The following is a 17223-nucleotide window of genomic DNA, read 5'->3' as shown; positions in this document are numbered from 1 at the left end:
GAATTCTGTTGTGACCTCAAGCATGATTGGGCACTGTGTGCAATTTCAAGCAAAGAATGATTTTTAGGCAAGAAGGAAAGCTTCTTTTGAGCAGCTCTCTACTATGTCTAAACTGTGGAAGTTCTGTTGTGACAAAAGTGCATCTGACTTCATCTAAGATACTCCGCATAACCTGCTGGATATTGCTCATTGCTCACGCGGCTGTAAGCTGTACTGTTTTTTGACAACAACATTAAAATGTGTATCAACAATTTGCTACAATAATACTTCATCGCTTTTATGTGGGGAGGAAATGTCATATCTATTCAGTAGCGAATAAGTTTGGCATGGGTACAAGTTTAACTAGTCCTCACGTCCCTTTTGGCTGTTTCCTCACCTAAAGTGAAAGCTAGGCTGGATGCCGTCTAGGTGGGATGCAAAATTGCTGATAGGAGCTGTGACATGAAGTCAAAACAAAGGATATATTAAGAAGTCTTAAACAACACATTGACTGTGTAAGGCTGTGTTCTCCCAGCCTACCTCAAACATGAACTGAAATGGAACAAGCGTTCCTCTCCAATAGCAGTTCTGTCATCCCAAGATGTGTGATTAGAGCCAGCAGGCCTGTCTTGATTTGGAAACCATGTCTGTTAACCTGTGGCCCCGGGGCCGAGCGCTGGGCCCCCAGCAGATCGGAAAGGAATAAACAAGGCCCACCAGAGCAGGCGGTGACAGTACAGGCTGTCTCCAGTAGATAAGACAGAACAATAGCCCCTAATAGGCCACAGAGAGACGCACGCCCATCTCCAGCCCTGCTTTTTCTTAGTCCTATCTTCTTTCTGGTAACAAAGGAAACGAGATGCCTTCCCTTTTCTTTCTTTCCTGCAGACAGATTAGTGGTGCTTAACAGGGGTATGGGCACAAAAATGTGTGTTTTTGTGATAATTCAGCAATGCACACACAACTCGCCACAGGGAGCCTGTCAGAGTGAGAGGAAATACAATGGTTTTAGATTCCCCCTGGGTTAAAATTTGGAGGAGAAAAGTACATAATATTTTTAGCAATTTATTAATCTGTGCATGGAATCTTAAGACTTTTCAACTTGAATGTGTTGCAGCCTTGTGTTGTCTTGCATTTTAAAATGCACTTGCATTTTATACTTGAGGTCATGAAGATGGCCGTTCGGTGGTAATTGCAGATGTATAAGTAGACCTGCCTGTGTCTGTAATAACAACCTACATATTTTGTCAAACATGGATCCAAAATACATATCACAAAAACACACAGACATTCTTCTGGGAATATGCCATTGGGCCATGTGGGCATGTCAAATTGGCTGGGTTACATTTCTTTCTTGTCCTAAATGCAGTTAGTGGGGTGTATAATGGCAGGCAGAAAAGCCTATTTCTCCTGTGAAGGCCCCTCTTTGAGTTTGACGCAAAAGAGCCTTGGCAGGGTAGCGGAATGCCAGCTGCTATGATCCTATTTTGTGAAATTTGAATCATTTCACTGGGACCCAGGTAGAAGGCACCAGCTCATGCCGTAACACTCACTGAAAGAATGCACAAAGATCCTCTTAAAAAGGAGACCTGGCATATTATACCTGATGCCTTTATGCTGCGCTCTGATGAAAGGCTTCCGCCCTGCTGCCAACAGTTAGCTTGCCTGAAATGAATGCCTTCAAGGAAAAGAGGCTCTACTTGGCTCTGTACCAGGAGGTAAAATTGTTAGGAAAGTGTGATGTTGGAGTTATTCAGCTAGATTGAAGTGCCGAATATTATTTCATGTCCAAGGTAGGATTTCTCTGAGCCTGAGCCTGAATGTAGCAGAACAACCAAGGAGATTGACCCTAACTTTGCCTTCCATACTTTGGACCAATTCATCAGAGTGGCATTTATAGGCTCTAGGCCAGTGTGGAGGATTGTCTTTAGAGCCCCACATAGCTTTCTAGATTCGTAAAAAGTAAAAATGTATTTTATTGCTAATATGCTTTGTGCACTCTACCAGCAAAATGGCCAATATGCTTGACTATATCATATATTCTGCCCTGTGGTGCTAGATGAAGTGATGTGGTATAGAAAATTAATAGATAAGAGGTAATATGCACACATTACTATCCTTTCCGCTCTTCTCCCTCTCCCGTTTGTAGTATTTTCTAAATCAAAGCCCATATTTAATACGTATTTATCATATTTCAACCCAGTGTTCACAATGTGTTGAAATTGTGTAACTCCGTAACGTGTTGAATTGGCAGATTTTATGGAACCCTTTTATTGTCATATCCAACCGCTCGCTTGTGTGTCAGTTGTTCACTTGTACAGGGAAAACAATTTCCCTTAGGCTGCATTCACATGCAAACCAAAACTGGAGAAATTATAAAGAAAACTACAGAACTTCCAGCAAAGTGCAACCCAGTCCTTGCCACATCCATATTTTTGTAAACTGCATTTACTTGTGTGCCAGCCTACATAAATCATTCCTTATGTATCATTAATATACATGGGTGTCAATAGGAGACGCATGAATGGAAGAAATATGGTGCTTCTCAATAGAGACAGAGTTGAAAAATGGGCTGCAGATAGGGAGAGAATAGAGCTTTCTCTATTGGGGCTACAGACGCCATCTAAATCTCTACTGCCCCCCAGTGGGGACGGGGCAGTGTGGCTGGTAATGTGTGCCTGTGTGTGTGTGTGTGTGTGTGTGTGTGTACCTGTGTGTGTGTGCACACGTGTATAAGAGAGCAAGAGAGAGAGAGAGAGATGTTTACCCTTTGCAAAATCCCACAATGCAATATGTGAAGCCAAATAAACCAAATGTTGTATGTGCGAGGATCCCTGTTTATGTGAAGATTTTTTTCACACCTTATCTAACTTCGCTAACCCAGTGGAGATACTGTTGATACAACCTACTGCACGTCACACCACACACACACACACACACACACACACACACCATATGTGCATGGGTATGCGGGTGTGTTTTGTGTTTTTATTGGTTGTTTATTGGCTACCCTTGCATTTTTATTCATTAAATTAAATGAGACAATTCCCATGACTCTGACATAACTTGGAAAACAAAAAGGAAAAAAAAAAATCATGAATACATACATATGCTAGAATCAGAATGACAAATGAGTGTGATGATAACTGTCACACTGTATTTGGTGTTTGTCAGTAATTCTGTACGAGCCATTGTTTGACACAGTTGTCAGTTGGGCAGGGCAGTATGGTTGAAATCAATATCACTGTACTCATGATTTTTTTTTTTTTCTATTAATATCCGTCATATGACTGATGTATGCAAAATTACATTATACTAAATCAGGGATCAAATCACTGAAGCAAATGGTAGAATTTTTAAAGAAAACTTAGCGTGGTGATAAATGATCGTATTGAATTATCATCAAGCTCTTGCTGTCAGGTTTTACATCGATCTGACATTCTCACAAAGATCCTTTTCACCTCTCAGTCCAAAGCTGATGCAGAGCTTTTGCTGTCCAAAGGAGCTCTGCTTACTTTAAAAGTCAGAGAATTTGGCAGATTTGCAGCTGCATCATTTTATTGCAGATGCATTGCACTTCCATGCAGATGTTACATGAACTGAGTTTATTTCCAGACTGCACTGATAATGCGAGCATAAACTAAGCAAATGTTGCTTTATGACATTTTTTGCTAGTTGTGCTGTGCTTTTGTGAAGCACGAATTTCATCAGTAAAAGCTGAATGTTCATGTTTTGTCAAATCATGTTTTAATGCCAAAATAAATACACATAATCATTGCAATCTTCCCTGTGTAAAACATAGTTTGCAGCAGTATGTGCTCACAGATAGTACAGATACATTATGCATTACACACACAATCCAGTGTGAGTATTGACAGTATTGCAATATGCATCTGTCCCTCAGTGTAATTTTCTCCATTTGTAAGGATTTCATTTTGTGCAGACATAGAAAGAGGTGGTAGAAAGAGTGTCAGTCTTTTGCCCCTGCCTTGGGCCACAAATATAAAGGGCCATGGGGAAACATATACTCACAAATGCAGCAAAGAACACAGATGTGCATGCACACACACACACACACACACACACACACACACACACAAAGTCACACACAGAGTGAGCTGCGGATCACACCTAACTGGCTGTCTGTGGAACTGTTTGATACAGGGCTAGGATTTGAGAACCAATGAGGCAGTATAATTTCACACCTCTTTCTTTCTGTTTGCCATCCTCACTTTCCCGAATTGTCACACAGCCCTTCACTGTCTATGTCTGCCTCTCTCAGAAACACAAAGTCACACTCAGGCACACGCGGTTTCTTTTGTGAAGAGTATGGCTGTATCACACATGCAGCAGTTTCCTTTTAGCGATGTGTGTCTACAATTCTTCCCTGCCCATGTATTTCTCGGAGCATGGCTGGGTGTGTCTGCAGATATGTCTATGTGTGCACCAAGAGGCGTTGATCACCTGTGCTCATGCTTGCTTGCTTTTCCAGTTAACATGTGGGTGCCACGCACATCAGTGTGTGGTGAGTTCATGTAATAAGCAGGGCACCATCTGTTGTTGCACTAACAGTGTGGCATCAGTCCTAGATGGCAGGGATGAACAGCCTGGAAACCTTGGGTCTTGGTTTCTCCTTTGACAATGATCGCCATTGTGATTTATCACAGCTTAAATACAGTATTAAAAGCGGCACATCGTTATGCACTTAAACAAGTGCTCATCCATTCCTAATGTGAGATTACAGTTTCCCACCGTTGTCCTCGATGTGTTCACAGTCACATTCTTGCCTAATACACTTAATCAGCATGGAGCAACTCTGTCATTTTGACCTAATAGCTTGTTCACTTACTTTATATGGTGTCTGACTCTTTAAGCCACTGCCTCTGCCTGTGTTTGTTTTGGAGCTCTCTCCTGCTCTGGTGTCATTCTGTGCTGTTTATAAGGAGATGCTCATTTGGATAGGATGTAGAGGACAATGCCATGGCTGTCGCTCTGATAGCTATCCAAGTCCTTGATCTTCTCTCCCTGTAAACATCATTACCACACACCGAACCATACAAACACATTCACAACAGGAACACACACAAACACACACGGTCGCACACACGCACGCACACACACACACACACCCCCACAAGCTGCTCATCCAAATCGGTGCTAACAGATTAGCAGAGATTATAAACAAACATGGAGGATTAATCCTGTGTGCTCTCACTCTACTTTCCACTGAGCTATCCAGGGTAATTACCAACTGCTAGATTGTTAGTGTAATCACCTTGGCTCACTACCACACACACACTAGCTGCCCTGCTTCCCTACTTAGCGATATCAGTTTCATGCTCATTTTGTCAGCAAGTTGAAGATTTCTTTGACTTACAAAGAAACTGCAAACCACAGTTGCAGTGTAATGTGAAAGTGTAGTACAACCAAGGAGATTGTGTGCCACAGATCAGCAGATTGCAGAACCGGTGGGGCTGTTTTTTTGTTTGTTAGTTTTTTTTTTTGTTTTTTTTTTAAATGCCTGCAAGGGCAAAATGCATTGATTAAAGCAAAGGTTGTTTTGAGTGTACATATTTGTGTGAATGTGTGTGTACCTTACCTGCTCAATTTGACCCTTTCCCAACATCTTCCTTCTCAGGTGGAGGCTATCCTGGTCAACATCTTCGGAGGCATTGTCAACTGTGCCATTATCGCCAATGGCATCACCAAGGCCTGTCGTGAGCTGGAGCTCAAGGTGCCACTGGTGGTCAGACTTGAAGGTGGGAAATTAACACCACACGCACACATACACACCCCTTCCACCCAACGGCAAGCCCCGTATACATCATCTCCCTCATAATCTCGATCCGGTGAACGTGTCGCTTTAAAACATAGAAGTATGATAGATTCTGGTCTCAAAGCTACAATATGCAGCTTTTCTTATTGAGACATGAAGTGCATTGTTAGTCCCAACCACATACCCTTCAGTTGATCAAGTTCACACCCCAGCTCTTGTCAATCATCTTGATGAGCTGTTTACCTTCAAACAGCATCTAGCCCAAGGGCAGAAAAACCAGCATCTGTAAAGCCATCAAGGCAAAAAAGTGGTTTAAAAAAAAAAAAATCTGCTGTTAACCCCTGTATTTTTGAAAGGGTCTTGCCTGCAGCGTATTCAACTTTGCTGTTCATTTGTTTCTTACTGCTTTTTACTACTGTTGACACTGCTATGTGTCCACTAGCCTGACATGAATAAATACAATAAAACGTGTCACCGGCTACACCCACAGCAGATAGTTTATTCTGCAAAAAGTCCCAAACATAGCTTGCAGCTTTAATTGTTCATCATTACAAGTATACCAGCAGGCAAAACACCACATTCCTGTCTTGTTTCAAATGTTGGAACCACTGTATTATTACTGCATCAGACTCTGGGGCCTATCCATCTTCATTGTGGCCCGGTAAGAACAGTTGTGCATTTCTCACGTGTCACGTTCTGCCGCAGCCATTGTTAGCCCCGGCCGGAATAACAGTAGGGACAGCACTGATTGGCTCACCTTTCACTTCTCTATGCTAATGAATCCTGCTCGTGTACATGTGTGTGTGTTTGGTGGCAGTGACTCCCGGAGGCATGGAGCCAGCTGGTGGTTAGCTTAATTGTCAGGAACCTGCTGAGTGGCATGTCCTGAGCGGAGAGCAGGGGAGATCATGTGTGAGGGTGTGTGTGTGTGTGTGTGTGTGTGTGTATTAGCCCTCAGCACTTCATCCTGAATATCCCTACACACTGCTAGCACAGTTTGTAGGTCAGGGTGTGGTGGGTGTTTTTAGAAGCAGCCTGCCCAGGTGCTGTACTGCAGTATGCACATGGCTATTCAGAGCAGGTTGCATATAGATCGTTTCATCACAATTTAAAAAGATCCTGAGATGCATGGGACCTGTCAAAATATCCTCATCTAAATGTTTGATGTAGGCATACCTATGTGGTGCAGTCCTGCTTTAATTTAGGAGTGGTCAGTCATGCATCAGAGCCAGACAATTTCCCACTTAACTAAAGAACTGTGGGATGAAAAAAAAAATGTTCTCACAAATATGAAAAAAACGATATCCCACCACAAATAGAAGCAAAGACAGAGCTACTGTGTAATCTTAAGTGCTTTCACCATGTGCAAGTTACAAATAATGTTGCACTAGAACCAAAACTGGTGCTATAACAAGGACAGGTGTGGAGCTTAAATCCAAATTCCCCGAGAACACCACTGCCACACATAGTTAGAGGAAATATTCTTGCATTCTCAAGTAAGTGGGTGTACTGTATGAAACTGTGCTTTGTATCCACTGCCTGTCCTCGTGTTGCTGATTGATCTCACAGCTAAAGCTATATTTAATTCACTATGTGTTGCCATATGGCTGCAGAGTGAGAAAGCAGCTGCAGAGAGCGAAATAAACATTTTTAATACCATCATCGCAGTTGGCTCGGTATTCGAAGTCAACCAGTAATTGGCCACTGCACAGTCTACTCCGTTCACCCTGACTCACAAATAGGCTGAGTCCAGAAGGTCAGGGCTGATGGTTGGTCTGACTAGTTTCTCCTGGCCCAGGCCTAATCCAAGCTTTAGCTGTGGGTCATTACATCCTGGGCCTTAGACTGGTGGAGAAGATTGGTTCAGAATCAATCAGCTCAGCTAGCTAGGCTGACCGCAGGGCACAGAGAACGGCCCAGCGCTCTTCAACAGGATCAGAACGGATTAACTGGCACACTTTTAATTGGGAAGGCTTTTTTAAAAAGACAGGGTTGATTACATTGGGGGAGAATCATGTATTCCCGTATGCGGAGAGGTAGGGGAGATGCAGGCTTGGTCCCAATAGGGTGGAATCGGTTGCATCAAGTGTTTGTTGTCTGCTGTTACAAATTCTAATTGCAGGTATTCTAACTGAGACATGCACTGATATATGAGCTACAGTATGGGCACCTGTGTTCATCCTCTGCACATTCATGCAAGGCTGCTCAAACGCTGCAGCACAGACAGGCAAATATGGATGCACTTGTACACATAGCCAAATGTGTCACACAGTCAAATACAGTAAAAAGGCGCTCACTCTTTCACAGATGCACTTACACTGTGCAAAGTATTTATAAGAAGAGATGATTGAGGAACTGCTGCCACACTTGGCCACAGTGGAAAGAGGCGTATTACTCAGTGAAGCTGCAGACTGCCACTGTGTAGAAAATTCCCCTTAAATAGCCCTCAGGGTCCAGGGAAAAAGGTGACTGCATTCGCTTAACTCTATTCCACGGCCGATCGATTTACCAGGCCATTCCACGACTGTCTGTCAAGTAGTAGAGGCTGTTTTCCCCTTAAAAGAAGATTTGGCCATTTTTTCGCCATGTGATTAAAAAGAGACACAAGGTCCTGCAGAAGGGTTGAGATGATTCCCTTAGTCCTGACAGTGTCGTTAAAGCTTAAATAGAGCCATCTACTGATGCTATACAAACATACACAAAGTGCATGTGCACACACACACACACACAACAAAACACTTGGACACACACCAGTGGATGTTAATGCTAAAACAGGCCTTAGCCTGAGGTAACTATCCAGGTATAAATTTAATCTGCATTTCAAATCAGGGTCTCTGTTGTGTCTTTGTGCTTCTCATTTTTATGAATGCCTAATTTGCAGTATTAAAGGATGTTTTCAGATATCATTGATTTTGTTTAGACTTTTCTGTTTGCTTTTTTCATCGTCAGGGGATCTTGCTCAGTGGCACAGTTATGACTGTATGATCAAAGACCTCTCATGGTTGTGGCGATTAAAAACCTTTGAAAAACCTGTTGTATGCCGCAGCTGAGTGCTAGCTCCACACCTTGTTTTTCACCTAAGTTGGAGCGCTGAGAAGGAGAGATGCGCAGGCAGTGCGTCCGTATTTTCCCTTCTCCCGCTCAGCAAAATAAGGGATGTCTTTTTGCCTAAGTCCAAGCAGCAGAGAAAGGAAGATACGCCTGGCAGAGATCTGCACTCTACTGTCCAGTTTCTTACTTGATTGATTGTTCTAGGGAGCATAAGTCATACTGAGGAACATTACTCTTGTTGAGCTGCGTTGATCCAACTGACCACTCACCCACAGACACAGATGTAGACCCTATATCACCTAACGCAGTTAAGGCCCTTTGGTTTCTCTGTCTCATTAAAAGGAGGATATCCCACACACTGTTCTTGCTCAGCGCCACCATCATTTTATTTCGTACCAACATTTGCATCTATCAAGACGGATGGTCTTGAGGTTGTGGGGTAATTATGGAAGTTGAGCCCTTTATTTGAGAGACTAACAAAGACATTTGCAAACACTGCCACACTTGCTTCTAAAAGCTTTTGCCACAATAAAAACCTCTACATTCAAGAATATCAAAACAAGAGTACATCCTGCTTAGTCAGGCTATTTTGTATGTGCTCTGATGTCCTCGTTGTTCTGAAACATTAGTGGTAAATAAATTTATTGCACGGTTGAGCATCGACGGTGTGTATTCAGTTTATACTCCAAAGCACCTACACCAAACAATTTGACCGGATGTGCAAATGTTGCCCTTTTCACAGTTTTATCTCACAAACAAACACGCACATTCCCATGCCCACAATGGTGAGGAAACAAATGGAATTGTTGTGTTGCTCTGCGAGTCCCAGGCCATTGGAGACAGTGCGCTCCCTTTATCAGAGTACAGCTCTGCAGAGCGCCGCCTGGTTTATCAGCCTTACCATAATCACACGGACGGGCAGAACTCACACTGTTAGACAGGTTTCACTTTACTTTTAGTCTTGTGACTTCACTATGTACTAGTTTCAGCTGAATTTCAATTATTCAATCTTTTTTTTTATTTTATTTCATTTATGTATTTACTTCTTGTTTGTTTGTTTGTTTAATCAAGTCTTAGATAACATAATTGAAGCAGTGGTATGAATACCAAGCACCTAAGCACCTAGGAACTGGGCAACGCCTTCAAAACTGCTTCAGTCTCACTTTTCAATGCTGCCATGCAGGTTCTGAGCTCTGTGTAGCTGGACATTGGACCATTTTTCTGGGTGAAAAAAACGTCTTATTCTTTGAGGGATGAAGGAGGTGGAAATCTGGTGCACTGAATCAGTCTGTTTCTCAGTCACTGTAGGTGTTTGACTTCATGCTGGTCTTCATGAAACCGCTGTTTAGCAGTGTGTATGTGAGCATTATGATTTGAAATAGGGGAACATCACTAGAGAGCAGTTTTTGTATCATAAAGTGCAGCCGGACTATCTTAGCCTCATGTTCCTCAAATGAGAGCAGAGCAATCACAAGATATTGACTCCCAACAAGGTTACTGCCCATACGGATTCACAGCCAGGTTTAATCTCTGGGAACAGACAATTTATGTTGAAGGCAACTTTTTCCTCTCTCAAAACATGAACCTGTCCAGATCTAGGAAATAACATGAAGATAATTCATGAAATCCATCTCAACGTTTTCCTTATGGGTTTTTGCTGAGAGTGTCTTGGGGATTTTGATTCAATTCTATGATGTTTTTAAGTCCATAGTTAAATGGTGTTTAGCAGCTGTCCTGTTTAGTGAAGTACGGTAGTATGTTCATGTTGTTGTGATTTTAAAGAATGTTCCCTGCCAGTTTAAAAAATTGCAGTTTTTCTGACCATTTACTTGGGATCCTGGTATTGGCATTCAGCTTGATTGTGTAGCTTTCATTATATCCTCAAGCATGGATTAACAGCTCAGAGACCCGTGGGCTGACGGCCCGTGAAGCCCCCCTCCACCACACAGACACACACACATCCTCACTCACGCCAATTTGATTAGAGGGGTCTCTGGTTAGAAGATATTGAGGGGAAAAACAACAACAGTTTATAGCTCTCATCGCTCTCCATCGTTTTATTCCAGTGTCGCTGTCTGTTGCAAACTTTTGAGATACACCCATTTATCATGTTGTTTTTTCATTTTTCTAAATAGGTTTACCCCTCAATGCCACAGACATGTATAAAACAGAAGATTGGGAATTAGTCTAATCTTTGCTTAATGATTTTGCTTTAAAACAAACAAATATGAAAGCATTTTTTTTTTTTTTTTTTTTTCCCGCTTCGGTCAAATTCCTTCGTAAAGGCGTGAGTCTGCCCCCTTCCTGGCATTGTTATTTAAAATTTGCATTTATTTAATTTTTTTTTAAAAGACTGTCTATCACTCAGTCAACTTAATGTTTTTATTTTGCCCTACCCTTTTCATTTTCATTTTACCTTTCATCAACAAAATTAACATTGCAGCAACAGTAATTACTCTGGCACAGTGTCCTTCTCTCCCCTTTGAAATATGGTGGCCTTTAAAAACAGTTAAGTCACATTTCCACAACAGAGCTAGCTAATTAGAGCCAGCTCTGTTGGCCTGAAAAAAGATTGCTTTTTAACCTCTGGAACTGAATTATCTGGTTCCTGTGGCCACTCACTCACAGCCCCATCCTCCATTGTTGAGCAGCTGAAAATGCATAGAGAGTGGTGGGAGCAGAACAAGGAGGATCTTTAAACTCCAGTGGGAGTTAATTGTTCCAAAACGGAGGACAGACCAGTAAGTGATTTATGAAAGTCCAAAATCTCAGCGCTGGGCAAAGTAATCATTAACTCATAGGGACTCATCAGTAACTCTCTCTATGTTATGGTCATTTGTGACAGTGAGACAGTGAAAATCTTATTTATCGGCCGTTTAAAGGGATATTTCATCTAAAGAAAGACTAGAAACTGACACAGAAGACAGGACACATTTTCCTCAGTTTTCTAACATCAAATGTTGACTAATGAGCACAGAGGTAGATAGTGGAGATTCTCTATAACTTTAGATGGAATCTCTCCTTAAAAGGAAAGTCCCTGCTGGTGTGTGAGCTTGCGCACGCGTGTGCGTGCGTGCGTGCGTGCGTGCGTGCGTGCGTGCGTGCGTGCGTGCGTGTATATTTGTGTGCGTGTGTGTGTGCACGGACCCCTCTCTCTCTTGGTCCAGGCTGTGAGTAGGTCTCTGGCAGCACCTAGTGGCTGCAGGTGAACACACACATTCACACACTTAGCATGTACTACACACACACACACACACACACACATCTAGTGGTGTTGAATTAAACTGGTCTCTGTCCTTGCCTCTTTTGCTATGAGCTGCCACTGCTCCCTACTGCTCACAGTGGAACTGCACTCAGTTCACACACACACACACACACACACACACACACACACACACACACGCAGGCAAAGCCCAACATAAATGCCTGTCTCCTCTTTCTCGCTCACACAGATGTGCAAATTCCCCCTCACACATACACTATCACAGATGCAGCATCAACAAAATAATGCTGCGCACACTGTTGCTGCCTATGAATATTTATAGTCTTTATGGTCTGAAAAACTTGTAAAGGTGCATATGCTGTTTACATTGTTCTGGTGCTCTATACAGTTTCCATAGGAAAGTTTGACTGTTTAAAATATTCTTTGCATTATGTATTTTCTGTTTGCCATATGGTAGCTTCCTCACAGTTATATGTCCTCTGTGTTCTGCAGCAATTTTCTTCTGGCTGTCAGTCATTTCTTCATAGGAATCTGGTGGCAGGGATTTGTCTATCCCGATGAAGTTGATAGGTTAGCCTATTGAACATTTACTGTCCCCCTCTCCCTACTGTGAATGAGAGAATTGCCCTTTGAGAATATAGATTTGTCGGAGGAGAGAAAGAGAGAGAGAATATTCTGTGCTGTTTGATTAGAAAATGACTTTGGACACCCTATCCCCTGTTTATATATCAGAGCAAGGTCTCTTCCTGCTCCTATTCTAATTAATTACATTGCGCAATTGATTGTTTAGAGCGTGAGCCTCCAGAAATGTGTTTGGAATGACTTATTATCTGGCCGGACAAAAGCGATGAAATATTAGGCGTTAAGTGGCAGTGGTAATAGAATTCCTCATGAAAGGCCTATTGATCAGGGTGGCCAGGGCTCCCGAGAATTCACATATCATGCCGTCTTAATTACACGCCAGCCACGAGGACTAAGGTCGACCTGTAACTGTCTGAGAGGACACACACACACACACACCCCTATCCAATTACCTATCACAGAGAGGTGATGGTGTGCATGCAGAGACACCAACGCATGCATTTACATATGCATATGTGTGTGCATCTGTACAGTGTAAAACATAACTTTTAATATTGTTACTGTAGACACAGTGAGGGCTATTTTCTGTCACAGTTATTTTAAGAAATACTAATTGGATCACTGGTAGATTTGAAAAAAGTGTTCATTTGATGGATGTCTCAAAGTTGTTGTCATTATAAGAGTCGACACTGACAGCACGTCTTGATAACGATTGGGTCGAGATGACAATACGACTGTACTAATCACAGTGTGTTCTTTTAATCGCAATTAATAGGACTGTTCCTTTGATGTGGTTCATTTGCATATAATGGGCAACTGAAAGTAATCAGATTACATTATGCGGTCTGAGTGCCCCAGTGGGATATGTTGCTAATAACGCTTTAAGCAGATAATTGGAAATCTGGAGTACACTTTGATGGTCACCTCTCCGAGCCTTTATGTAAACAGAGTAGGGAGCTGCTGACGCGAGAGGGTCTGCAAACGGCCTTTTCTTTGCCGTTATATCCTCGTGTGTGAAATCAGTGAATGGCACATAAACAGCTGGCTGCTGTTGTTTCGGCGGGCAGGGCGGTTCTGCTTCATTTGACCTCTCGCTCTCTCACCCTTACTCTCTCTTTCCTGCTTCCTTGCTCTCTCTCTCCTTCTTTCCCTGTCTGCCTCCCTCCCTTTGTCCCTCCCTCCTTCCAGTCTAATGCCCCCTGCCCTGTGTTGTGACAGGCTTGTCGGGGCTGTGTTTGGCTGCGTAGTGTGCGGCACTGGGAGGCAGCCGGTCTTGTGTGCAGAGCCCCAGGGCTGCAGAGAGAGTCTCCGGGTGTGTCTCTCTGCTTGGATGCAGCTCTACCAGGGCATGAGCGCCACCAGAGAGTCCAGCATCTGCCTCCCCTGACCTCACTAGAGCCAGGGGAGGACAAGCACACACACACACACACACACACACACACACACACACACACACACACACGGACACGCACACAGTGCCCTTTAGTCTCATTCAAGTCTCTCACACACAAAGCTGCTTCCGGATCAGTGGTTGAATTTGCCACCGTTCACCCATAGCTCCATCCATCTGTCATTGGTGTGAATTGATTCCTCCAAAGGAATTCTGTGTCTTTCACACCATGTGGTTTTGCATCACTACAGATGGCAGATCACGTTCAGATTTGTTAAGTTTGTTTATTGTCTTCTCTGTTTTGTATTTGTGTGTGTGTGCATGTATGTGGGTGTGTGTGTGTGTTTCTTTTTTTTTTTTTTTTTTTGAAGTCCTTCCTCTTCTGATAGTGTTTTCCATTCTGTCGTAGGGACCAACGTCCACGAGGCCAAGAGGATCCTGTCGGAGAGCGGCCTGCCCATCACAGCAGCAGACGACCTGGATGACGCTGCCAAGAAAGCAGTGGCAGCCATCAAGAAATAGAAAACCACACCACGCCACACCTCGCCGTCCTTGTTGTAACCCCACCATACCCTTTCATAACCCATCACTGCCATCCTTACGTTGAATCACAGCAGCCTCATAACACTACCGTCGACCTTTGCTCACACATGGAGACCTCGAAAAAAACTCAAAGCCTTTTCACTCTGAAGCCATTCAAACTCTGAAACCTTACTTTATCACCAGCTGCCTTCCCATTAGGGCTGTCCAATTAATCAAAATATTATCGAAACTGCAACATGGCGACTATCCAAATCGCAGCAGCTGCAATGTTTTGCTGAAGTTAAAATGTGTGATAAAATATCATTACAAATGAAGGATTGCGGTGCTAAAGGGACACCCTGGCCTACAAATCGTATTCCCCAGATGTAAGAAACCATGTTTGTTTGGTAGAGATCCCAGCGAAAATCTGATGCAAAAATTACTGTTCCAATGAAAATTGTGAATCATACTGCAATCGCACTATCTGTCAGAATAATTGCAATATTTTTTTTTCTTAAATCCATAACATTCTCCTGATCTGAGGCAGTATATCTCCTCACTACCTGCTGAGCCTGAGTTTGTAACATGCAACACCCTTCCTCATGTCAGATAGAAATGACTTTGTGAAGTAAGCAAATTCTTGACAGAGCCTCTTTTAGCCTCTTTTGTCATATATATATATTTTTTTTTGATGATTAAATACACATTAATCAGGTTAAATCAGCTGATAATAACCAAGTGTTTCATTTTCACATTATGAAAATTCATGTAATCCGTGTCATAACATCATGAAGCTCTTATATTTGGTCGGTGCTTTTCTTCGAGATTAGATGTCTTAACATCCGTTTCATAATGGCGCATTCCATTTTACAAAGCAGGAGTCATGGATTTATCTGACCATATCATGGCATTTGTACGGAATATTGATTAAAACAGATATTTCCATGTTGTCCCAATGTTTTTGTTAGTAGCGTTGTTGCAGGCACATGGAAAGTGCATCTGAAGGACAACCTCTCCATGGTTTATTTCTGTGGAATCATCAGATGGCTTTTAAAACGAAAGGCAGCATCACACCTCATAGTTAATGTTCTGTTGGAGACTTTATTCCACTCTGTGTGTTTTTGTTTTTTTTGTCAGTCACTTCAAAAGAAAGCTTTTTAGTTTGCCTTGATTCAAGTCACCTCCTTAATCACAGGTTTCTGGTCATTTTGAAACAGTAATACATCCAATGCCAGTATTCAGTGTGTGAAATAACCATGCTTACTGTATGCGCTGTGAATTTTGTCAATCCACATTTATGAAAAAAAGGTGTGATCGCTGAGTTGTGGATGTATTTCACGAAGGTAAAAGGGGTTTGTAAACTGACTCTTTCAATCACAGTAACATTTCCATACAGATCTATTGAAAAAGGAAAATGAAAAAATAATTTTAGTGGGATTTTTTTTTTATAATTGTGAATGTATATTGACCGAATATCTTGAATACAAGTGTATCAACTTTGTATATAATTTGAGAGATTAATAAACATGACTATTTCAACATTATATTCTTGTGTGTTATTTAGCCTCTATACTGGTGTGAATCCAAGAAAGAGAGAGAGAAAAAAAAAACAAAAACAAGCGGAGATGGAAAGTAAACGAGACAAGGAAATAAAAATGCAATCATGCTATCGGCTTTTTTTGTGGAGAGTTCATTTGCAGAATAAATGTAATGTCAGTAGGGGAAAGCAGGCGCTCAGCACTTTGTATGGTTGTGTGCCTTTGAGCCCACACCATTGACTACTCAAGCAATGGAAAAACAGAATCTAGCCTTGAGATAACCTTTATTATACAGTAGATGCTGGACTAATGGAAGTCTTCATCGCCAACATTGCTCTTGCACTACCCCAACCTTCTTTTAACTTTTCTATGCTAGTTTGGATGTAGGCAATGTTTACTTTAATACATGATTAATAATACATTTAGATCAACTGCTTGTGTATTTATACAAAAAGTCCCGCGGGATGATCCTACGCGTTTGGCTTCAGACTATTTAAGAATCCAATCCTTATAGATTCCTGTTATTTTTTTAACCTGATGGAGTCAATTTCTGTTGTTTTTTTTTTCTTTTTCTTTCTCTCTTGCTGTCTTTCTGAAAATTGTTTCTACATGTGCCTTACTTGTGCAAATTGCCACACGCACGCCTCTCAAATCATTACACACCTGAAACTCAGGTGTACATGAGAGGCTTGAGAGGAGCGACTGTCCTTCATGGGCCCTGTGTCGGTCGTCCAGAGAGAGAGAGAGAGAGAGAGAGTGTTGACTGAGACCTCTTCCTGTCAGACAGACTGACTGTGTGATGGATTATCTGTCAGGCCATCTGAGAGCTTTGCCAGATATACAAGATCGGCTGCCACCACAATGAAACACACACACACACACACACACACACACACACACACACAAATCAGATCCCCTCCCATACAGTATGCACCAGAGAGGGACACTGGAGAAAAATGCATTGCCTCTGTCCACTTCTCCAACCAGAGCCTGTCTCTCATACACCGGTAAGATGTTTTTATAGGACAAGGTTGTTTAGCCCTTCTAATACAAAGTCAAGAGGACTCACCTGAGAGGGCCTGCTATTGCTCAGTATGCACTTCAAGTCTGGCTGACACATGTTTGTGTTAGAGAAATGTAGAACACAAGCGACGGCCCTCCA

General features: G+C 42.3%; 1 protein-coding gene across 2 annotated transcripts in view; it reads left to right on the top strand.

Annotated features, from left to right (window-relative positions):
* suclg2 (succinate-CoA ligase GDP-forming subunit beta) overlaps nt 1-16067 on the top strand; it is a 96562-nt gene extending 80495 nt beyond the window's left edge. For both annotated transcript variants that reach the window (XM_030052043.1, XM_030052042.1), the window contains 2 exons: nt 5618-5738; nt 14411-16067. In XM_030052043.1, the coding sequence (XP_029907903.1) occupies nt 5618-5738; nt 14411-14523 (234 nt within the window). In that variant the 3' untranslated portion in view covers nt 14524-16067. The remainder of the gene's footprint in view (nt 1-5617; nt 5739-14410) is intronic.
* The last annotated feature ends 1156 nt before the right edge of the window (nt 16068-17223 follow it).

The sequence above is a fragment of the Myripristis murdjan genome, chromosome 5 (genome assembly GCF_902150065.1).
Source record: "Myripristis murdjan chromosome 5, fMyrMur1.1, whole genome shotgun sequence".
Lineage (NCBI taxonomy): Eukaryota > Metazoa > Chordata > Actinopteri > Holocentriformes > Holocentridae > Myripristis > Myripristis murdjan.
This window is presented reverse-complemented; position numbering and strand designations above follow the sequence as displayed.